The sequence below is a fragment of the Patagioenas fasciata genome, chromosome 14 (genome assembly GCF_037038585.1).
Source record: "Patagioenas fasciata isolate bPatFas1 chromosome 14, bPatFas1.hap1, whole genome shotgun sequence".
Taxonomy (NCBI): domain Eukaryota; kingdom Metazoa; phylum Chordata; class Aves; order Columbiformes; family Columbidae; genus Patagioenas; species Patagioenas fasciata.
The window spans coordinates 10,811,797-10,837,492 of record NC_092533.1 but is presented as its reverse complement, the minus strand read 5'-3'; the positions used below and the strand labels follow the sequence as shown (position 1 = coordinate 10,837,492).

The following is a 25,696-nucleotide window of genomic DNA, read 5'->3' as shown; positions in this document are numbered from 1 at the left end:
TGAATAATCCCATATTTTAAACTGCTTATCTGAAATAGTAGCCAAGGAATGAGATGAGAATTGGCTGAAGACGAGTGACACAGGAGGAACAAAGATAAAAATGTATTATTTGATTTAGCTAGAGGAGAGATTTTATTGCCAACTATAAATGCATTCTTTTATGCTCTCAATGAACCTGTTTCTCTATACCAGGAAAGAAACCCCTGAGGAGTTCATGGTCTGCAGAGCTGTTTGCCCCTGCGTTCCCAGGGCTGCGATCCATGGACACAAGTTGCCCCAAGGTGAATGAGAAACAAGGCATGAAGTACCAGCGCTATTTAAGTGCTGGGTTATTACACTACTGAGTTTTAATTTCATAATAATATATCCCAAGTACCCCTGTTCTCAGCTGCATATATGTTGTTTCACATTTATTCCCGAGACATATTCATGCCAAACCAAAATATCACACCAGCTTCCAGTTTTCCAAAATAATAAGATAAAACTTGTTCTCTTAAAAATATAATCTGTTAAATGAAGTCATATTCAATGTCCTAAAAAGAAAATGACAAGTAATTCAGGACTTACATTGATATCCTCCAAGTCGAGGAAGTTGAGGATGATGCCGTTGCGCTTCCAGATGATGGGGGGCCGCAGGGCCCCGCGGATGCTGCACGTCAGGACGGTGCTCAGGCCAACGGTGATGGTGGTAATGCTGATCTTTTGGTCCTCCGGCAGGCTCAGCCGAACCACCTCTGCAAAAGGCAACAAGCCAGGAATAATACCAAATCCTACAAAAGGCAGCTGTTCCCCTTCTCCACCCTCTGCCTTCCTTCTTCCTAATTCCAGGGAGACCTTTGAAGGAGGTTGGCAAGGAGGTGGATTATCTATGCTATAAAAAACCCTTAAACAATAAAGCCACGTAAGAGACAGAGAAATTGAATCTGCCCCAACCAAAATCTCTGCATAATTTTCCCGAGGTATCCAGTGGTAGTTGTGGCACGAGGACACTAAGATGGGTCCTCTGGCAAGTCTGGCTGCAATAGTTGAGTCTACAACAGGACAAGCAAAGGTGCTCCTGCTTGAGACTGGGTTTGTTTCTCTAGAGGATTCCTGCCAAGGTCCTTCGAAAAGGCACAAGAATGAGTCAGGTTCTATCCCTGCATAAGCAGAATTAAGATAGGACTGATGTCACCGCAATAGAAATAAACCTAGTTTTGAATTGCCCAAATATTGGAAGCCAGCAAGCACAAAAACTCCTTTACCAAATGCAGCCATATATGGCATCTGAGATACAGATATTCTACTAACCCAGGAGTGAGAAGCCCTCTCATATTTTATTTAAATTAAAAAAAAAAAAAACAGTTATTTTGATTTATACGTACCACACAGACAGGTAAGACATTTGATATCAGAATTACTGCAGGTGCAGATTTGTCATAATTAAGCATTTCAGCAGCAGAGAACCAGCAACAGGGCACTCAGGCCACATCATCAAAGCTGCTGCATTTTTTTCCTCACTCTCATTCACAAGCTCTGCAATAAGAAAGCCTTGAAACTATATTGCATACAAATGCTGAAAACTGTTTTTTCAAGGTAACAGCACCTTGAGATGAAGAGGGCATGTTCACAGCACTTTGGTGTAATGCCACTTCAGCCAGCTCAGGAACATGGACTGGGGAATGGACCAGCCTCTCCTGGCCATAAGGTGCCTCCTTTCTCATCTCCCACTGGCATCAACTGCAGTAAAACGGGGATCAAAGAGACCGATGCTGCCTCACCCAAGGCCATGTGCTTTGGGAAAACCCACTTCAAGCAGTGCTCACACTATAAAGTGACATTTGGGGTCATGCTGCTCCCTCTCATCAGCTGGCAAAATTACTCTTCATCCTGATTGTTTGCTTCTCACCTCTGTTGTTACAACCTGCATGAGATCTGTGTATCACTTACAGAGTATTGACACTGGTAAGAGCCAAATGCTATGTGCACTTTCTTCCAGCCCTCTGAAGAAGTGCTGACTTTCAGTGAATCCAAACACTCATTTTTATCATGTCAATTCACAGCTTAAGATATGATTTTGCCTTAAAAGTTAACAGCTTTGGTGGGAAAATCTTGCTCTCATTTATGGGGCTTGCACTATGGAAATGCATGGAATAAAAATAAAAAAACCCCACAGTATGTACTTTTGCAAGCACCATTTTCCACCTCTTCACACCCTCTAATGGAAAAATTGCTTTAACATCTCTGGAGTAGTAAATCTGTTAAATCTGTTCACTAAAATATTCAGCCCATTTCAGTAGCCTTGGGAAGCCTGGAAGGATTTGTTTCAGCAACTGATTGCAAATAGTGCAAAACCTGCTTTTGCAGCAGCACCCAAACATCTCTGCATCCTTTCTCTTCCTGCTTCTTCCAACTAAGTGAGAAGTTAATTCCACGTGCCACAAATTCTGTTCACCACGGGAGATCTGGGGCTGACTTAGGGCTGCAAAGATCAATACAGCACTGCATGTCGTGTCTGCCAACAGTTAGCCGTTCTCCACTTAATATTCCTACAGCTCTTTTAGAAAGAGTACAGCTGTTTTAAACAAATGGTAACTACAGATTTGATATATGGGAGATCAAAAATTGGAAGGTGTGGCCAACTTACTGCTATTATTTAGTAGTTAGGTATTAAATGAGTGCAGTGTCTGACACAGTCGGACCATCAGTTTCTACACCTGAAACCTCCAAGTCCAAATGGAGAAACGGAGGAGAATGGAAGGAGAATATCACCCCTGCAAGGTCAACAAGCAGGTTAGCAGCAACGCCAGAAATACATCATTAAATCACATTGCCCTCCATACTGATTGGAGGAGACCAGAGACGCGGCCACGCAGGACCATGACCTGTAGCGACAGAAGAGGGGATGTCCCACCCCACCATCCTCATCCAGCAGCCTGAAACATGTAAACAGCCCACAGGGGCTAATAATGGAGTTATTTTCTGCATAAAATAGAGTTCTTTTTATGAATAAAATATTTGGAGTGCACTTGACAGGATAAAGAACTGATAATTACAGTAATTTGTAGCATGGAGTAGGGCTAATAAGGACATCTTTTCTTGAGTAGAAATAAAATAGAGGGCCATTCATTTATGAGAGAATTGCTTTTTCATCTTACTGCTGTTTTCCTTAATTCCCTCTGCTGTTTCTCACAGTCTTGAGTTCCCTGGCTCACGCTGGGCTCCCATCAGCTTCCTCTTCAGCAATGGTTTTTGAGTGTTTTCTTGCATTAGAATCAATCAATCATAGAATATCAGGCTGGAAGGGACCTCAAGGATCACCTGGTCCAACCTTTTATTTAAGGTTCCAAGCCCATCTTCCAAATGACAGCTAAAGAGGCTTTGGTTTTACATTTTTGAAGCACAGTAATGAAAAATACATTAACTTTTAATTAAAAAGACACCTTGCATAGCTGCCATTCTTGCATGAACCATATCAGGCCAAGAGGTGACTTTTTATATTAAAGCATGCAATTAGTACAGACCACTTTAACAATACAAACACACTCCTTTTCGAATATTTATATGGAATATGTTTGAGGGCATGTTATTACCCATACATTTGAGGGCATCCTGTTAACATCTAATAGCTTTTCTAGTAATACAAGACTATTTTTCGTGGCTTTAGTCATTACCTTATTGTTATCAACAGAAAAGATTTCCTTACACAACCAGGTGTACTGGGGAAGAAACAGAGATTCTCTAAGAGGATGTGAGGGCTGGGCTTCTTAAAAATCTTTTTAAAGACTCAGAATCCTGGACTTAAATTGTAAAGCCTAGACACACTGATGCTAGTTGGATTATGCATACAAATTATGCAAGACACAATAATGATTTTGTGTACTGCCTCTAGGTTAAATATTGAACACCGTCCTTTTTATTCTTAAAAACCTTTAGGAGATAAAAGGATTTTTACCACACTTATAAAACTGAAGAGAAGAAATGGGTAATATTCAAAGTGTGCTGACTTGCAGAACACAGGCTGGAATGGAATTTGGTCCTAAACTCAGGCAATTTTATCTTCATTTGAAAATTCTGTAGGATGATGCATACAAAACAGTTCTCTACATTCAACAGATTTGCCTAGCTAACCATATTTATCAAGTCATAACAAACCTGGTACTCTACTCTGGGATTTCAGCTGAAGCAAGTCCTCAGCCCACGTCAGTTGCCAACTACTCTGGTATCAGAGAGAGATGCCATTATCAGAGAATGGGACGCTATGATTTTTGACTCAACTTCTAATAGCTCAAGACAGCGATAAAGCCTCGGTAATAATCACCTTTTAAGAAGGAATGGGTATAACCATGTGTATGAGAGGTCCTGGAATAATCTTTCATCAGGTGTTGAGCCAAAATCACGGTCAATAAAAGGCAGCAGGGACACTGCAAAGTCTTTGGTGATGGCAGCAGCTCAGCTCCTGAAACTTGTGCAGCTCCAGGGATTCGGGCAGTGCCACCTTTTGACCTGTCCCCCCATCCAGGTGGGCACAGGATTCCTCCCTGTGTGCCAGGAGGGGAAGGACGGCTCTGCCTTGCCTCTCACACCTTCATTATGTTATGTTTGTTCTATTATATGTTATGTTATGTTATGTTATGTTATGTTATGTTATGTTATGTTATGTTATGTTATGTTATGTTATGATATGTTATGATATGTTATGATATGTTATGATATGTTATGTTATATATCATATCATCTTCAGTCTGAGAGAGGCTGCAAAGCACTGTGGCCTTTTGGTGACCCAGCTGTAGCCAGTCTGATGTTCTTACGTTCTGATGTTAAATTCCTTGCAATACCAGGTCTCACGGCTACATGTGAGAACATGAAGTCTTACTAATTCCTTTTCTTGTTAGAAATGTCAAGATATTATCGAACATTTTCCTTGGTCCTCCCTCTGCTCCAATTTCACTGCTTAAGGTGCTAAGCTGGAGCTGCACCGCACCTTTGCAAGCTGTGAATACTAATGCGGGCAGGTACCACTTTGTTGTGCGGTTTTATCATGGAAACCTTTTTCTCCGCTGTCATTTGCAGCCCGCCAAAGGCAATCATAATTTCACAATGAAGACACGTATAATTGAGGTCATTACAGGGAGCAACCTGGAATGAGCATCTATGGAGAAAAACTCATTGATTTAGCACTGCATGGAGATAATTTACATAGTAAATGTTGGTTGCTTGCCTTTGCTCATGCTACACTACATTCAGAAACAGCTACCACACTTTAAAAAGTGCTTAATATCATTAATTAGATCTTTTACCCTAAATCTAAAGAAAATATACTTTTTAATGCATTGTTGCCACCATTAATTGCTGTTACATTTGTTCACGGATATCTTGCCTTTCTGAAACACAATATGGAGCAACTGACTTTATCGCTGAGATTCTGCTTAGGGGACAAAGCAAGACTTTTTAATCCTGTAACTTGCTCAGTGGGGAGACAATGAACCAAAATGTAGCCTTGTTTGAAGCAATGGGAGGATGACTTTCAAAGAAGGTCTCAAGCACAGATTCGTGTCCCCAAATTAACGCTCCTGAGCAAAGAGACGTTTTGTTTGTGAATTGAGGCATGAGTAAGGCAGCCCTAAAGACCTTGTGTTTCTCCGGCAATGGTTCAAGTCAGGATTGATTTAATGGGATGCAAACTTCTGCCTTCCCTCAATCCCCGGCTGTGTTTATACACTGCATTGCATTGGTAAAATCTGTTTATTGCCTTGTGGCCCAATATTGCAGCATGAAGGTCAATGCTGATCCTAGTGTTTGTTTCAGTAGATAAAAGCCTCCTCTATATTAACACATTCTCAGGTGAGGAACCAAGTCAAGAAAATAGAAACAATTAATGGATAAGAGGAAAAAAACCCAATATATACCATAATTATTTTTCCCCAATAATTTTGATGAGATTTTGCTTTGCATAGGAAGGGGAGAAAAGTTTTAGACCTTCTTAAATCTGAGTCAACTGCAGTTAATGGATTTTAAGTGACCATGACATATATGAGATGTGTTTATAAACACACAATTGAACAAGAGATTTGGCCAGCCAAAGAGTGACTCTGGTGACACAGGTCGGGAGACCCTGGGATGAGATGTGGTGATCTAATTAGTCACTGCAAAGATAGATTAAAAGAAATGAAGGGCAGTTCACAGTGGGTCTGAATCTGGAAAGCACTGTATAATATGCTTATATATCATGCATATTAGCATATGATTTAGTTTCTACCCTACTCTATAAACCAAATAAATCAATTAATAAAAACCTTAAGACACATATTACCCTGGGTTTGCCTGCCTTTGCAAACTGTCCCACCAGCTGGTTTTAGGACTAGCTCCAGAAGAAATGTTGCCATGCTACCACATTTTTCTGGGCATTATGGTTCAGTAAGCCAGGCTTACCTAGACCTATCAGCTGTCTTCTCAGCTGTCCAGAGTCAGGTGAAAGGACGATTCATCACCCAGCCCCGAAAGAAAACTCTATTTTCTGATCACCAGCTTAGAATTACAGGAGAGCCAGTCATGCTGCTAAAAATGTTTATGTTATTAATTAACAACATTAGAGCTGTTAATGAACATGATTCAAGTTGTTCACAACTAATTAACCCAGAGAATTCCTACAGCTCCCACATTAGTTCAGAGCAGGTGACTGAGATGAGGCTTCTGGCTTTACATCCTATGAAAAAAATCCATCAAGAGCTGGCTCTGCCTCTGGCCACCTTGGGGAGACCACCATGCCCCACTTGGCCTCCCTGGGACATCTGAGGAGTTTGTTTTCCCTCAAAAAGGAGGTACCACAATGCATCATTCCTTTAATGCTTATAAGCCTAATTAATGTGAATTATAAAATGATTTATAAAGCTAAGTAGAAATGTTCATATCTCAGCTTTATTTTGTAACTGCAGTAATTCAAGTTTTTAATGTCATTTATAAATCCTCAGGACCTTGGGTATGCTACTTCAGGAAGTATTTTATTGTAAATTCTCTACTAAATTAGTAATGCTGTTTTCCAAGTCATTAAAAGGCACAATCATGTTTCTAGCAGTATGAAAGAATTCAGTACCTCAAGCCCTCTTCTGTCATTACTCTTGAAGGCCACAGGCTATGACTCCCTGAGGTAGCTCCTGATCTTGCACTGAAAGCTAAAACCTGTCTTGTCATGGAATTCAGAATAAATGTGTGCAAATCACAGCGACATTCAGCTCTGGTATGGCGTTAAAGGACAAGACCCTGTCTCTCATCCCTGTCAAGCTGAACAACCTTCTAGTCTCTGTGATCATGACTTTTAGATTAAATGTAAGAGAAAAGCAGCTACTAAAACAATTAAAAATTACAATGCCTTTTACTGTTCTTCAGCAACTAAGACATTTTGTGTGTCAATAATACACTGCCACCGACATATCGCACAACATTTTGGGTTGGAATGGACCTTCGAAGATCTCCGAGTCCAACGCCTTACCTCTAGATGAGATTGCTCAGAGTAGCTGGTTATTAGATAATGAGAATACACACAATAAAACTAAGCTCAACTTGGCTTGGCTACATCGCAGGTGGGGTGATTTGCTACCATGGAAGGTTCATTTTTCACACTGACTCTAGAGGAACGTCAGGTGAGGAACTCCAATAGAGTCACCTGCAGTCGAAATGTCTACATCTGGAGAGGCCAACTGTTCAAACTGCTGTTTTAGATATTTATTTAAATTATATGCAAATTACTTCCAAAAATCATACACATTCAAGAAAAGAAACCCAGCCTTGCCATATGAATCTATGGCAAGAACATTCACAGAGCTAATAAATTTGCTAAAAATCACTTATACCAACTCTGAACCAAATGCAGCTTCTTTATGTACTGTATTCCAAAGATCAAGTTGTTGGTTTTGTGTTGGTTTTTTTTTTTTTTTTTAAAGAAAACAAGCAAAACATTTTCCATCATAAAATCCCATCACTGCCCTCCTGTTACTAATCAGAGGGAGAACATTTAGTTTGTGCAAAAAGGGATAATTCATTCATTCTTGAAAGCACATGAATAAATGTAAGTTGTTCAGTGCTTAATTATCTAATCTCCTGAGGGTGATACGTGATGGATTCATTATGTAAATAGGTGTAAGTAGTCTATTTTAGCAAACAGTTTACATAAATACATTTGTTTTTATTTTAAATTCCTATTTCCCACAGACTGAGAGCAATGTTGATATGATTAATTTTTGATAAAATATTCCCATGTTGTGTCAACAGTGTCCCGCCTGGATTGTAACAGCCATGCATTTCCCCAGTCAATTTATTAATTTGAAAAGTGAAATTGCTAATGGTCTAACAGGCTCTCCTAATTACTTCTGGTAGTCACGCCGGTTAAACACTTAACTCAGAAGATCTGTCTCTTAAGAAGAGTAAAAGATACACCACAGTATGATATATATATACACACACACACACACACACACACACTATATACTATCGTATACATACTCTCCAAATAATTATGGAAGAGCAATATTAAAATCTCTCATTGAGCCCACAGAAAAAAGACCATTATGGATTTTTGGGATAGAAGAGAGGTTTCAGAGCTGCTCTCTGTGTTTTGCACTTTCTAACCTATTGGAATTGATGGAAATCATTAGCATCAGTTGTTCCTTTACCACGAAAGCAACAGTTGTCTCTAGTAAAAGGTTTATTTCAGCATTTCTAGGAGTTTAAAAGTTTTTCCCAGTCCTTCAGAAACACCTTAGCTTTGAAATGGAGAACTCTTTAGCACGGGCAGGTTCTTTCAAAGCAATGAAACTTTTAAGAACAGCCACCATCTATATTTAAACTACGGTATTTCAGAGCTTCACAGGACCAAAAAACATATGAAACGACTAAACTTTTTTTCTTTTTTTTGGTAACTTCTGAAAGTTACAGCAGCTGAACTGATTTATATCTGATTAAAGGCAGAAAAGATAGCTTCTGGTGGAGGATGTGGCTTGCCAAGTTTCTCCCTGGAGTGAATTTTTATGGCTGCTCTATAAACCCCCAGGGTTTATCACAGAAATACTGTCAGACCATTAAGTCCAGCATGACTTGTGGGAACCGCTGTAATGTGTACGTAAATTACTTCGAAAATAGAGACAAGTCGGGCCACAGGGTATTTGGGGTTCAAGAAGCATTCACATATAGTTTAAAACCACTGAGACATCAAAAATGGCTGCACCGAATCGCTCTAATCTCTGTTCATTTTACTCTGAGTTCTCCACCAGCGTTATGCGATGAACGTGATATATTGAAAAATGCATGAACCAGGAAACAACGAACCTGGAAAAAAAGTCCCACACTGCTTCTAAACCCCACATGAAGGGTTTCTAAAAAAAATCCAAAGCATTTAAAATCAGGTGTATTTATTTCTCTCATATTCCCACATTTGCTGCGTTCATAAACTACCGAATCAGTGATAGCACACCTTTCAAGTTATAAATAAGCGTGGGTAATGTTTTTCATGGAGCTTTCACTGCGCTTTCTAAGGATGACTGCAAATTCAGCCATGGTGATTATATGGATTTTGCATCTTTTCTGACTCTAGCTACGCTCAGGATACTTAATAAATGCAAAGACTCTGCTCTCCTGTGCCCATGCCCTCATGAGCTATTTCACCCCTCTTCTTCGCCTTCCACTCCAGCCCTTGACCATTTGGGTTTTGCCTCATTAAAGTCAGAGAGTTCAGTCTCTCTCCCAGGTTTTTGGCGATTTTTCCTTACAAACAGCTTCCTGGGTCCCAGGCCAGCAGTATAAAACCAGAGCACATTTCATTTGTAAATTATAGTTACATGAGCAGGGGAAAAACAACGCAATAAAAAGCAAGTGGCTATAGGGCATACCCATATATTTTTGCCATGCACCTCTGGCTGACATAGGACTTGCATAATATCAGTCAGAAATGCCACCTCCTGGGCTGCAAAGCAAGATTATGGACATAAAGACTCCAGCTACGCCGGGGCTCAGCTGAATGTGCATCTTGAGGATGTATTTCTCCTCATCCTGACACTGCTGTCATGGAGAATGAGGCTTCAGACCAATTTAACACTTGCTGCAGTGACATATAGATCGAACTGGCACGAATGGTGCAAATCCGGCCGAGGGGACCTTGCAAGGTTACAGCAAGCTTCATCCAGATAACATCCCGTATTTTAAAAATACATTAGTTGATAAAAACTTCTGTATCAGCACTCTCGTCCACGTCCTTCCCATATTCAAAACTGTTTAACTAAAGTTTAGTAGAAAGTCAGGAACATGCAGATGAACAGCAGCTGGTAATTTAATAACATTTCCTTCTGGAGAGGAGGCTGAAGGGAAACCAGAGAGCAAAGAACAACACCTAAAGAAAAATCCCCTGGTTCATGCTATCAGCTCATCTATTGTTGTGGGCAAGTTTTTCCCTGTTAAACCTTTTGAAGGTGAATCCCCTGCAGTTAGGAGCCCTTTAAGAACTGCATAGAAAGGCCGGGCGATTCATCCACGCTCCTGTGCGATGCCCGGCAGCCAGCTGGGGCTGTTGAACAAAATTGTGAACCAGAATTTCAAAGCTGGCGTTAGGTCCGTGTTTCTGTGGGTTTGGCCTTCAGGGGAAATTGCAGGATAGGCAACAAAAGGGTTGGGAAGGACCAAGTGCAGGGTTCATGTGGCTGCGGAGGTGGATTCTCCAGTGGAGTGGAAACCTCTGTAGAGAGCTCCAGAGATGGAATGAGTGATGGTGATGCCAGGAGAAGGAAATTTAAGTCCTTGCCCAGAAAGACATTGACTCCTGCTCTGCCTCAGTTTCCCCCAAAGGAAAGCCCTTCGGGCCATTCTAGGAACAACACATTTGAAAAGATTGCTAAGCAATCACGGTAATAGGCGCTGCACAAATACCCACAAGCGTGTCGTGTCTGTGGATTTCTCATTAAAAAACCCTTAGAGGTTCACAGATAAAATCTACATCTAAAACCGAAATTTAATTACACAAAAAATACTTCGAAGCAGAGATTTGCAGCTACTGCTCTGAGAAACTCAAATTCCAGTAATACAAGAATGATAAATGCTGCATCCTTGAAAGTAACAGGAAAAACAAATCATTCAGACTATCATATTAAAAGGCATATTGAAAAGCAAGATATGCTGGCAAAATCAAATGTGGCCAGTCATACTTTGTGTACCAAGTGATGTTAGCTTCTTGAAACTTTGAAATCTGCAGGGCAAGATGATTTATAGAAGCTGTTCTTTATCATTCAGGCTCGTAAGTCTTATGTCACATAAAAACCCTTGGCATTAGAAGAACATTCAGGTTGCAAAGGGAAGCAAAGAAAAGAGAACGGAGACATCCCTCGGGTCACACAAACACCCTTCCGAATTCCATCACTGTACACTATTTTTGCACAAACAGACAGAGCACATTTAGAGAGCAGATTTTCAATACTTTTTCTTATCTACTATCCTCAACCATATTTTCAACTACTCAAGTGTAGCTCTGAAAGAAGAAATGATTAATTTCTCCCTGGATTTTTCTGTAACACCCTTCACCATTAAGCCAGCTTGAGAAACACTCGCAAGGACCTCTGACGTGTTTAAGTGAGTTGTGTGGCCTCAAAGGTGGATTACTTGGCCCCATTTTCTGCTCAGCTCCAGCCTGCTCCCAGCTCCAACCTGGCCCAGACCCCCGTCCCTGCCGAGTCCAGTCACCCCATGAAGGGCTGGTCCCAGACTCCCGTCCCCGTTGTCATAGGCTCTTCCCATCACCTCTGGATTTGACATCCCCTACAGTCCTTACCCACCTCTGCTCTTCTGCCACATGTTCTTCATCATCCATTCCAACCAACAGTATTTAAAATTACGAGCCCACTTCCATCCCTTATTCCTATGAAAACAGTCTTCCCTCTAGCCCTCAATTTTTTAATTGTTCCCGTCTCATTTTCCACCAACTACATCTCGTTATCTCTTGGTATGGGACACTAAATGGCTCTGTGGTACCCACCACCTCCTCCCTATACAGGTGATTATAGACCACAACACAAAGATTTCTCTTGTACTAAGAGAATACAATCTTAGATATCACCATTTTGGTAATGGCTATTAAATATTGACTTTTTAGGCTGATTGCAGTAGGTACATGCCTTCTTTACGTTTAAAGATCACAAATTAAAATCAGCTCAATAAACTGAACACTTGAGGAATGCACATTACACTATATATAATGAATTATTGCTGGTTAAATCTGTAACTTAAACACAAACACCAACAGCCCAGAAATCGAGTGGGCCAAATAAAAGCTTGTTTAATGCTAAATTATTTGCCAGTATAGCTACCATATGCCAAGTGCCGCAAATAACAATATTCATCACATCAAGAGTCTGGGGATAGTTTCCTTTTCAGATTTTTAGCACCACACTCATCACAAATATTACCAACCAGATGCTCCATTTTCCAAGAAACAATTCACTCTTAATAGGAAGAAAAAAACAGAAATCCTCTCTGATTGCAAGTCCACGTGCACATCACAACCGCCGCGTAACAGGACCAGTTAAAGCACTGCCCCTCCTCACAGCCGGCTCCTCCCTGAACAAGAACCTTCCTCGCCTGCTCCAGCCGGACCTTCCTCCCCCTTGATTTTCCGCAGCTACGCAGAGACACAGAAACAACGTTCAAAATGCACTCATCCATTCGGCAAAGGTCAGACACAAATTACTACATCACAAAAAGCCACTGCTTTGCGCAGAACATCGGCACCGATGGCTCAATTGCTTTTGCTAATATCTTACCTAAATAACATCTCTGTGATACGAAAACCACAGAAAACAGTATTAAAGTGTAGCTACTGCTCACAATGGTAATGTCAAAGCTAAATATTTCCAGTGTAAAACCTACAGCCAATACAAGTATAAATAAGATCAGTTGTTGGCTTGTACACGCCAGTATGTATTATCCATTGTGTAAATCATGGCTTTGATAATGAAATGATTTTCACAAACGTAACATGACATTTATTCACTAAGATATAACACATACCTGCAGGGCATTCAGTGAAAAGCCTTCTGCAGTAGTTTAATTGATGTATAGTCCTTTGTGGCTTATATCCATTCAAAGTAATCTCAAATCCTACATCTTTAATTGACTCATCTGTATTATTATTAATTTGGGTAAACAAATGGCAATTCATGGAGCTATTATTTAGTTAGTCCCAACACTGTCACAGTGCCAGACATGATGCCTGACAAGGTTTGGTTTGGATTTTATGTATGGCTAGTGAGACACAGTACGCTAAAAGGGTCCAACCACAATCAGGGATTCACAAAGCAAAGCTTTGTCCAAACACATACTAAAAAAATGGTTCATGCCCTAGAGAGCTGCAATGGTGGCAGAAAAGGGCATGATCTCTAATTTCTCTGTCTTTTCTACGATTGTTTGCTTTCTCTTCACTAGGGCTACATTGAGCAAGAGAGCAAAATGCCAAAGTGTGGAACTGAGAAGATTGCCTCTGATCCTATAAAAAGGGCATCCTGCAAATGAAAATGCCACAACTAGTGCCAAAAGCTGAGACACTTCTTTTTCAGCCCAGGTAAGGTTGAGGCGGACTGTGTTTTTCCACCCCCTTTTCATTAAGAGCAGAGGACAGCTGTGCCACGAGCAAGGCAAACCTCACCTCCAACCTTCCCAAGGAACTGTCCAAGAAGATTCCTTCAGACCCTCTGCAAAGCAGTGGTGGTTTGGTTCATTGCACAGGCTCATGGCACAGCAAGGGCTGCAGGCAATGCTTGATAAACCTCACCAAATATTAATAGGTTGGAGCAGTACAGGATGGGGTCCTGTAACTATCCAAGCACTGTCTGAAATGATGAGCCTGCTCATCTGGGCTTTTTTGGCTGTCCCCCTGCAGCAAGCTGCTGACTGCACCTGAAAACAAAGAACATCAATGGTATCTCAAGGTGTGCTCCAAGGACTGGCTTGCACAGGCACCTCTGTTCTTTGCCCCAAGTTAAAGTTATGCCTGTCATTTCAAATCCCCCCTTCTGAAGCCATGGCTATCCCCCATTTTACTTAATGCACTGTAAATCATTAACTCTCAGTATAAATCAAGAGCAATGCTTGCCTAGGATGTACATTAAGGACGAAGTACTGAAGTCAAGGACATATCGTGAAAAAAGGCTCTTAATGATTCAGAGTAATATATTTCAGATGTTTGAGCAAACAAAGCATTCATAAACCACTGCAGGACTGCTCCGTTCAGACTGAATAATAGTAATTGAAGGAAGGAGAAAAGCCAAAGACACTAAACGAGGCAAATCAGTGCTCCCCAGTATTTTCAAGCAATGCAAACATAGAAATATTTCTGTAATACTGCCTACTGCAGTGTGGTAACTTGCTTAAAGTATTTTCTCCCAACTTCTTCACTTCGCAATACCTGAGAGCATTAACTGCTCATCAAAATTTATACTACATGCTTAAGGAAAAAGCACACTTATCTCCTGTAGAGTTACAGAGTCTGCAAGTCCAAAGTCAGGAGATCCTTCCTTCCTAGTCTTCCATGAATATATTGGGAGAAGGGGTCTGCACACCAGTCATGTAGGTCCTTGAAGACCTCCCCGAGGAGCAGCCTGGCTGTCACGTCTGCCCAAGCACTCAAGGAAAAACCCGCATGGGACGGTCTCTTGTGAACACAGTCTTGGGAAGACTTTAGGTCTGAGGTGGCCTAACCCCAGAACGATGTGGACCATATCACTGCAGCTTACAGTTTGCTGTAATGGTAGCGGGAGATGCAAACCTGCACTCACTCAAGGACTGAAATGCAGCACATGTGCAAGAGCTCAAAAGGGTATTACATGACAGAAGAGGATGTGAGGATTTTATGTTGGATGACTAATACAGACTGGGAGACACTGGCATTTGTCCAGGATGTCAAGGTTAACAACAACCCCTATATTACAAAAAATGTTATGAGCGAATCTTAAATGACTACAGATGGTCAGGTGTTGATTTTGCATGTCCTTTGAAAGACAGTACTGTCAGCAAAACAGTGCCTTCTAACCAAATTTTGAAGTTCAATACTCTGTCAGCAGGAAGAGTGTTGGCTCTTTAACTGACTCAGCAAAATACTGTTCTTTTACTTTCCTCTAGTGATTTTCCATTGGGTACTGCTCTGTTGCTGGTTCTCCAGTACAAGAATATCTGCACAATTCATAGTTGGTTTTTCTTCTCTCTCCAGCAATATTACTTTATGGAAAGAATGAAAAAATCCTTCCTTTACAGATGGTGAGCTGAAGCAGAGACAGACGTTATTTAGCTGCAGTTACGCAGTGTATCTCAACCAGAACCAGACACATGCCTTATTTCCCAAGGTTACTCTTCCAGCCTCTCCAAGATTACTCTGTAATCCCATTACGGGTGGAATAGCTATGTACAGGCAGCTGCTCATCTTAAAAAGTGAGTAAGGTTTGAGTTTTCAGTGGTTGTCATGCCCTGTTTTGACCTTGGCTTCTGCAAGGGCTTGCAGAAGGGCAGAGTGGGGATGGTTGCCACCAAATCTGAAAAAACACTCTGAGAGGAGACTGGAGGCTGGATTAAAATACAAAACCACTCAACTAACAGCCTAACACCAAAAGAAATGTCATCAAAAGACGTTCTACGCCTTCCTACTGTTACATTGCACTGTAAGTCATCTGAGTCAGTATTGTTGGAGCCTTTTGATCCCTGCTCGGTCTTTGCCTGAGACCTGCACCAGCAGCCTCTCCCAAAAGCAAACCAGGGTCTGCTACCCCATGGCAATGGTGCCTATGGGACCAGGACAAGTAATCACATCCTTGGCTGTGCTGCCACCTTCCTTGTCTTTTCTCTGCTTAAGGTAGAAGCTTTTCTTTGTGGCTCATTTCTGACAGAGCAGATGGCCTGTGTCCTAGGCTGGGGTCTCGGTAGTGCTGCTGGGGGTCACTGCACTCCTTCTGGGCTCCCTCCCAGCCTCATCACCCTGACATTACTGTCACATTTATCATCAGGTGATTCACACAAACAGAAAATACAAGAGACTAACTCATTTATTTCCACTTCTTATTGATAACCTCTCATGACTTTCATAACTCCGCCTCGCTCCACCACTCATGAGTTATGAGGTCATCTGTAACTCTGGGAAATAAATGAAGTTTCCCATCAGCCTATTGTATATCCCCATTTATTACCTTTTTATTACCAACCTTTAAAGTTTTATCCCCTAGTATCTTGTTTTACAGTGGCATAACATTCAGATGCAGGGATGTATATGAATCAGGCCAAAATGGTTCAGTTCAGTTGGGTTTCACTAGAGGAAGAGCTATGCTGACCCACAGATATAAGCACCACTTTCTTCCAAGCCATCAGACCATGTCTGAGCCTCTATAACCAAATTATGCCAGTGCTCTGGATCTTGTGTTTATACTAAATGAGATGCAAAGTTTTCTTCTGACTAATTCATACTAAGATCATTTGTGGAGCAAGATTTGCCATAGAAATGACAAGATGTATCATACAAATCACTGGTTCAAAGGTTTAGAGGCAACGTTTGAAGGCCAGCTGCTAGAGGATATGATCTGTACGCAGCATTGCACACAGCAGGGCAAATAACGACCCTTTAAAAAGCTTCAGCTGCAGCATTTCTGTGCAATTCTTAACAGAATCACTTTTGTCTTTGACCTGACAGTAAAATGCCAGAAGAATTAAATCAGACGGTACAGTAATCCTCAAGGTAATAGTTAAACTCTTGGGCTGTATTTATCACAGGAGCTCCTGTGCTCCAGATGCTTTAATGACTGGTTTTGCAGGACACAGAAGCCACCGTGTACACCCTCCTGGATCCCACAGAGATGCTGAAGCTCCTTTGGGGTCTTCGGCTTCACGAACCACAAAATGAGCCATGGCCAGCACCAGCCTGTGGACAGTCCTCCCTGGGGGGAGAAGGGACGGAGGAGGGAAAGCATTTGCCAGCTAAGGGCAAACTCCTTGGAAAATCTGGGGCTACATACTCCATGTTGGAGTTGGGGCAAGCACGGTCCCTTCTCCATGCAACAGAAAACCACAAAGGTCAAGAAGCTTCCCTAAGTCAAGAAACAGAGTAAACCAAAGGCTAGAGCTGTCTTCCAGAAGTTTAGCACAACACGAAGAACTGCAGCTGCAGAAATCAGCTGCTGATCAGTGTAGACAAAGGCAAAATAATTAGCCCATGAGCAGAGAACTTACTGAGGGAGCAGCTGCTAATTGCTTCAGTCATGTGCAACACTCAACAGGACTTGAGCATTAATTTATTAATTTATTTATTTTGAACAGAAACCTTTGAGACCGTCATTTAGTGCTCAGTAAGAAAATCAAAGCAAATCTATTAGGGCATGAGAAATTAAAACATTGTGACTTCTCTTGTTGCTTACTGTCTCTAGGTGGCTGTGGCAAGGAGCAAAGTGTCCCTGCCCCATGAAACCAATATTGCAGCCCCAGAACCGGCCCAAGATCAGAAGGGCTGAGGGTAGGACATAAATAAAGTCTTCACTAATTTCAGAGGAAAATACTGGGATTACCCACTGAAGCTTTCAAAATGCTAAAGGACTGGAGACCTGATAATACTGATTTATTGCCACACTTGCAAAGAGTAAGAGGGTGCTATAATAAGGAAATATGGGCAAACTGGAGAACTCGGAGCAGCGTCATAAAATAAAACTAACAGATCTTCAAAAATATTTTTTTTTCAGGCAATTAAGTGAAGTCAAGAACATGGAGGGAGCGCTGGCTTGTTTCCAAAGGGATGGCTAGAAAATAAATTGAAAGGACAAGAAAATTGTCTCTGAATCGGGACCAAATTCTGCAGCTCATGGGACCACTTCTACTGACTTTGTAGAAAGTCATTTTGCTCTAAGAATACAAATGTGAATGTCTTTCCCTGGACCCAAGGAAGGTTCGCCCTACCTGGAGAGCAGGGAGCTCCCCAACCCCAGTTGACGCTGAAGGGTTTATTCCACACAGCTCAGGGCTGTGGGGGAAAGAGGGGGCAAGAGACTTGTGCCAACCTTGAACCACAGTTGGGAGCTGATCCTAGACAAAGAACAGCAGAGCCATGGTCTCTTTCCTGAAAGGATTATGAAACCTATGCAAAACTGTGCTGGAGAAGGAATACCATGTGCTTAAACAACCCCTGCTCTTGCAAACAGGAATAAGGAATATGACCCTCTGCGCTTCATGTAACAGTTTCCAGTTGTGGATCACACCTGTTCTATTTGTGATGGAGAAACCTTTATTTAAGTATCCTTTCTTCCCATAACTCTTACTTGTTTCATGAAACAGCACCTTCTCAAGTAACATTTCCCTGCAAGTCCTGGTAAGAAGATGGGTTGAGGAGATGAGCAGCAGAGTATATAGCCTGCAGAAGACTTTATTGGCACTAGGGTAGAAGTCTTTTACAATCCTTTACAGGTGAATGGGGAAAACTCAATAATGTTCACTATCATCATTGAGTATAGTTATTAGCTTTGAACGTTTTCTAAAATAAGCCTGTCATTAAGACAAATGTCTTGTTAATGGTAGGAATTTCCCAACTGAAGCATTAAAAAATCTGCAGTGCCTGCATCATTACCTGCCTCAGAAAGCTCCTCTGCTCTACCCAGCTCCATGTCACAACAGTCAGTGCCACCCTCTGCTCCATGTATCTGTGTCACTTCCACCCCAGAGCCTTTCCCATGCTGGTTCTTGCTCTCTGCAAAGCCTCTCGTGGCTCTGCCTTGTGCTGATCCTTCCTGTCTGCATCACAGACAAAGAGGACATCTGCACTAACTTGGAGAGGAGGAGAAGACAAGAAGAAAGGCCACCCCATCATGATGTGTGGCATGCTCGGCTGCTTGATGTAGAGGATGAAAATGATATGACCCCAGCAACTGCAGCTCTATGTAAGCAAAAGACAACAGGAAAAAAACTGGGCAAACCAACAATTTTTTTCTCCTGAAAACATGGATCAATCATCTGCCAGATCTTGTCCAAGGACGGCTGTCCCTTTGGCTCTTCCCCGGCACCACGCTTCTTGGTTCCCTCCTCTTCTCCAGCCCTTCCCCATCCTGCCTACAATGATATCCTCAAATCTCTCGATTCCTGCAGCACAGCTCATTCTGCCTTCATGTGTTATTATTTATTACATACCACAATGACACGACCCAAACAAACAAAGTAGCTGACTCGTGGTCTACAAGTTAGGACACTGAAACTGGAGATCCTCTCCGTAATTAACAAAGTCTAAGGTACCTGTCTCAGACTAGTGAAGGCAGTGAAAGCCCAAAGTAACTGAGGTATTAATTTAAGGCCCTCGGTTAGATGTCCTGGATTAGGCAGGATGAACAGGTACCTTGGGACATACTTGCATCACCTTTCTGTAAATAAAAGTCATGTTTTCCATTACAAAATGCAATAAAAGAAAATAAATATTTTATAAGCCTGTGGGAGCCTGATATTTTTCTCTCTTCCCACTCAAATGAAGGTAGATTTAGCCAGTATTGTGCTCCCTGTTTCAGTACAACAGGAGTTAATATTTTCAGTATTAGTATACACAATCCATAGAGTCAGGTTCAAGTGGTTACCAGCAGGTTCTATGGGAAGGGTCAGTGTCAGGGATGGACTACAATGATTTATTTAAATATTTAACACCTTATGTTCACAAATCCTGATTCTTGTCTTCCAAATCTGATTTTTAACCTTACCGCAATAATCAAAACTTTAATCGTGACAGGTGTCACAGGGACTCTGCACTGCTGATAGCAGCAAAAAATCACCTTGCACTTGAAATGACCTTGGCAAAGTGACTTCTATTGAAATAACTGAGCTTCCCAGGTTCATCTCAAAATAATAGAAATACATCTTCTGTAATGTAATTTAAGAACTATCTACCAGGCTGAGGGCTGTTTTGATTTTATTGATATTAGTTTAGTGAACACTGTATATTGTAAAACTGATAGAGTGGGAAAATGACTGCACTGGATATCAAATTTGATGGAGCTGGTAGCTGACTGCAAACCTAAGTATGGGAACTGTCACCTAAGGAGGGACTCAGTATTTCATCGCTGATTTTTTAATGTTTCATATTCAGAATAACTAAAACAGTGGCCCTGAAAACAATAAAATATGCTTGTGTAATACTGCCATTTATGTGCAGTTCCACTTCATTATCCCTGTAATCTAACATGGTGGCTCAAAAAGGCGAACATGAACATTTTCTGAGTGATTTAGCAGGATGCTTTAATGATGTATTGAAAATGAACATTGACCCCATGTAATAGGTGCTAAACTGACACTCTTAAAGCACTCCATCCGTTTCACTCAGACTGACTATCCTTCTTAAATCATCCATGTGTCATTTTTACGATGCAGATCCATCTATTGAGACCATGGGACTGTGAAATGTCATAAAAAAGGCAATAAGGAAAAAAATAAAATTAAGTTGCAGGTGGCAAGTATTAGCATTTCAAAAATGTTCTGTTGCATTACGCTATTATTCCATCTCTGTCAAGGGGCAACAAGATTCAATTCTCCCCTTAAAGAGTCTGTGCTGTTGAATGCATTAGCTCAGGGTGCGAGGAGCTCTTGTGCCAGCTGAAGGGCATTTTACAATAAAGGTAAAATGTATTTAGGACTAAATTTGATAGGACACAAGGGTCAGCCTCCCCCTCAGATGACAAAGCCATGATTGCTTCTTTCCTTCCCTGTTGTGTTGCTTCGCTCCCAGGCTTTTCACAAATTAAAGCATTGAAACAATTTGCCCACCAGAAAAGCCAAAATAAAAGGCAGGGCGGCAAGGAAGTTAATGGGAACCCTAAAAGGTCAGGCTCTCTAGCTGGCAGACTCAGGACATTTTGTTAGGGAAAACAGCACAAAAGCGGTTCCTTTCAGCTTATTTCTAGCTCTCCGGCTTTAAGCTGAAGTGAGATTACAAACTGAGTTAAACCTCCCGAAATCACCACCAGGCAGAGAAACGTCCTGTGCAGGACTGCCAAGGATTCTCGACACTCTTCAAGGGCATACGTAAGGCTCTGAGTGGAGCTATAATTAAAAAGTGTAATTATTCATAATGATTTCCCAGCGAGGAGGGTGCCATCGGCAGTCCTGTGTGCAGCGACTGGAGGATTCATTCTGGTCCTCACCAAAACCTGCCACCACCAGTGGATTTTTAGACTTGGAGACCAAAGACACTGATTCAAATATGTAGTGAAATAATTCAACCAATATGACTATTTACATCTAGGGGTACCTAGAAAATTCCTTGTATGGTAACATGGGAGCACCTCAAGAACCGTAGCACCTATTTATTGCACCCTGGGAAGAAGGAGAAAGGACATTTTAGCATCAAGCCTGACCTGCTTGGGTTTGCAGAGGCACAGAAATCCCCACACCATACCCCAAAGCATGATTCAACTCCATCATCTTCATCTTAACAAGGGGTGTGACCCAAACATTTTCAAAGATCTCTAATAGATTTTGATTCTCAACTCCCAGAGAAAATAAAAACTAAATCTTTTGAACTTCTTGCAGGTGGTGTAGAAATAATCTTTAGCATTCCAAAGCCACAGTTTTAAACCCCAGCGTGTCTGCACAACCAAAAGTTGTAAGCATTGTGCTTCTCCAAATAGAGATTATTATCTTCTGTGTTCATGGAAGTCACACCACGCTAATGAGTCATAAATGGCTGTAGTTGACGTCTGCTGCTCTGACAGGTGGGATTTCATTATCAATGCAATTCTGGGTGGGGAAAAAATAAAAATTAAAAATAAAACAAAACAAAAACCCCGACCCAAACAAACAAACAAAAAACCCGGCACAAAACAAACAAAAACACACCAAAAACCCCAAAAAATCTTGGGAGGGGAAGAAGGAAACATCATTGTTTAGTGACTGTTTCATAAAATTCAGTGCTGCAAAGCTTCCCAGAGGTCTGTATGATTATAGGAATTATGGGACAGCGGTTGTTCATTGGTCATCCCCGCCAGGTTCTCTCTACCCACCACCTTGCTCTGCACACACAAAGCAATATTATCAAAACTCATAATTTTCTCAAATTTTGGTTCATTTTTTATATGCATGGCAAATTCAGAAAAAAAAACCCACCATCCTGACTCCAAGTGCACCCCAACTGCCTGGTTTCAATCCAATACTGCAAAACATCCAATATGAGAACTTTGCACTATAGTGGTAACAATAAGATTTTTTCTCTGTAGCATGGACTAAGTACTGGACATTTCTCTAATCTTGTTACTGAAAGCTGCTGAGCAATTCTCACTGCCGCTTCCAGAAAGCAAATAAAAAAGACAAATTCATTTTCAGCAGGTTCCTGGCATGGAGCATTTCAGCTCAAGCAGATTTGCTTTGGCAAAGGCGTAAGAACTGGAAATAAAACCTTGCTGTGGGAAATGGCGAGTCGAGGCACCACAGGGCTTGTCGGCACCTGCACAGGGTGGAAACCTCCATCTTTTTCCTGAAATCTTTTTTTTCTTGCCTCATTTGCCCTTTCTTGGCTACTTTTGAAACTACATTATTATTTCAAAGTCTCAGCCCTGTAACCCATCTCCTCTGAAGTCCCCTCCAGCCCCTCAATCCTTGCCTTCCCCGTGACCACCCCTCTCCCTGCCCCACCAATCCCATTGCCGAGGACCTAACTGTAAATCTGGCATATGATGATTTTCTAGTTCTGGAATTGGCAACCTTTCAGATGTTCACAGTATATGAATGCATGAACGCCTGTATATATAGATGCACACACAGCCATACATCCCTTAAGCATGCTTCAGCATATGCGCTTTCACCCAAACCCATTTCATCCCAAAATGGAAATGCACAGAAACACTTTTTCCTTGACAAACCCAATATTTGTGCAGTAGGTGAACTGAGAGTGATTCACCCCTATGGTAAGGAATTTGCAAAACATATTCTAAGTGTTTACGGTATCAAACAGTTTAAATTATGACTGCATTTTATCTTTCTGTTCACAGAAGGCTGGCTTTTTCTTCACAGGCATTCATCTAACGGGATCCTGTCTGCGCTGTTTTCCCCTGTGACTGGTAGCGGGAGTCTTCAGTCAGCATTTCGTTCCTGGAATAGGTTTTATTTCAATGGTTTCCAGAGTATGTGTTACTCAGTAATAAATAAGTGCTAACCAAGCTGGGACAATTAAAGATCAATTAAGGCATAATACATTTTATGATAGATTGTGGCAACAGAAGGTTGTTGTGCTTCTCACCCTGAGGACTGAACCTCGTTGCACTGGAAAAGCTGAATGATGGACATTTTTCCTGGTTTTCCTGGATTACTCAGTAGCAGATGGTCTGTTTGGATACAAAATGGAGCGAAAAAGGAAAGAAGCGAGGTGCAGGGTGGGAAGAGGCTGGGATTCTCCAGGCTGTGCTATCAGCAGGACACTGTGCATTATCCTCAACTTTCCTAAGGGGTGCCGCTGACAAAGTTGTGTCCTTTGTTCCTATTGAAGCCAAGCAGAAAGTTCTCCATTTCAGGACTTACATAAATATAAAATATTATATATTTTACATGTAAAATTATGTATTTTGTATGCATTTCACTTTGCGGGCTGTTGCATTTCTGCTAAGGAGAAGCAAGCTGAGAAGGTAACTAACACAAAGCAGGTTCTATGGGCCAGTTCAATATTTTTCCCACCTGCAGATTTCACAGCAAATGCTTTACCTCCCAGTAATTAATGTGATGGGAGAGGGAACTGTATGAGCTATACAGAAGTGTAGGATGGGTCTGTTTAAGTGATGCATCAAGTCTCCAGGGCAAACAAGAGACATTTACATCTTTTTGGAATCAGCCTGCTCCCTAACCATGCATCCCATGCTGTCTTCATGGTATTTAGTCAAGTCACCAATCCTAAACGCATATAAACAAGTTTAAATAAGTCACCAACAGAAACCCTCACATTTACTCCAGACGATTTTGGCTCTGATGCTGAGTACCCATTCCTCTCCTGGAGTAAATAGGGAAGGAACTACATTTTTTCCATGCAATCATTACCTACATATTCTGCTAGACATATGAAAAATATATTATATCTTATGCTTACACTTCAGGTAGCGCCCAGTACTGCTATTGTTGGGAAGAAACATTTAAAACTGACAAGCAGACTTCAAGCACACATCAGAGAGGAACTTTATGACACAGCAGAGCCACACACCACCAAATTACCATCCATTTTTGAGAATTAATGAGACTTATATACATCACATGCGTGTTACGCAGCACCGGATCTTAGCATTTCAGTTGGCTCAGGTTTTAAATATATTTTAATCATCCTAATATTCTTATTATTGTAATACATTACCAGGATATTAGATTGCAATTCAATTAAAAAATGTCATCTGCAGATAATTCATGGCATGCTCGCTATTAATTGGATACTCCAGCCTTGTTCCCATTTTCATATAGCAATGTAACTCACTGTACTACTCCAGAAAAATATAATTTATATTTCATCCCTTAACAGCCATTGGAAGAGCTGGGTATATCTTGCTTCGCATTTTCTCCACTCACGCTTTAAAAAGGGTTTTGCCTGTTACCATGAAACCCCGATCACCCATCGGCATCGTTGCGTTAGGTGATGCACCTGCGACCAGCACCAGGGAGTGGTTTGCCATTGACGCTTCCTCAGTCATCTTTCATCCATAAAGACCCCAGGAAACAGCAGCATCGGTAGGCAATAATAAGAATATTAGGATGATTTAAAAGTATTTAAATATTAAATGGTTTAAAGCAGTGCTGGATAAAAGGTCTTCAGCAAGATTTTCAGAAGTCTTCTGGGTATACAGTGGGACAAAGTCCACATTGAAGGCAGGTGCCTGCTAGGAAAAGTCTGCTGATTCTGGTCCAGCAACGATAAGCTGCACCAGCAAATCTGCCTTGTCCACATGCCATTTATAGGGGCATAAAATCAGCTTTGCTGCTACGGCTTATACCAACCCTCAACAAAACACCTATTCCGGCAAAACACTAATATGCTGAGTCGAACGCATTGATGCTGGGGTTAATTCAAATATAAAAATATGACAGAAAACCTTGCACCCTGACCAGCATTATCCCACTAACAACCTTCTCCTTTTTCATTCCACTTTGCAGTGGTGGATCTGCAGGTGGTGGCCGTTCCACTGCTCGTCCCAGCGCAGGAGATGCAGCTCCAGAGTGGTTTTTGAAGATGAAGCAGAGCAAAGCAGCAGGCAGGCGATGGCCTGTGCTTCCCAGACTTTGCTCCCTTCTCCTCCCCACCGCAGTTTGGTGGGGCTAGCCATGCTTATATAGAGTTTTAAAATCATTTTGGTTGGAAAAGACATCTGGGGTCCAACCCTTAACCCAACACTGCCAAGCCCATCACTAAACCATGTCCATAAGAACCTCATCTTCACATCTTTTAAACCCCTCCAGGGATGGTGACTCCTCCACTTCCCTGGGCAGCCTGTTCCAATGCCCGACAACACTTTTCAGAAAGAAATTTTTCCTAATATCCAATCTAAACCTCCCCTGGCACAGCTTGAGGCCATCTCCCCTTATCCTGTCACTTGTTACTTGGGAGAAGAGACCAACACCCTCCATGCTCCAAGCTCCTTTCAGGCAGTTCAGAGATCAGAAGGTCTCCCCTCAGCTCCTGTTCTCCAGCTGAAGCCCCCAGGTCCCTCAGCCGCTCCCATCACACTTGTGC

General features: G+C 41.6%; 1 protein-coding gene across 5 annotated transcripts in view; it reads right to left on the bottom strand.

The window, feature by feature from the left end:
* The window catches only part of FSTL4 (follistatin like 4), a 219,878-nt gene that overhangs the window by 39,988 nt on the left and 154,194 nt on the right, over nucleotides 1–25,696 (bottom strand). For all 5 annotated transcript variants that reach the window (XM_071814763.1, XM_065849394.2, XM_065849395.2 and 2 more), the window contains one exon: nucleotides 568–734. In XM_071814763.1, coding sequence (XP_071670864.1) covers nucleotides 568–734 — 167 coding nt within the window. The remainder of the gene's footprint in view (nucleotides 1–567; nucleotides 735–25,696) is intronic.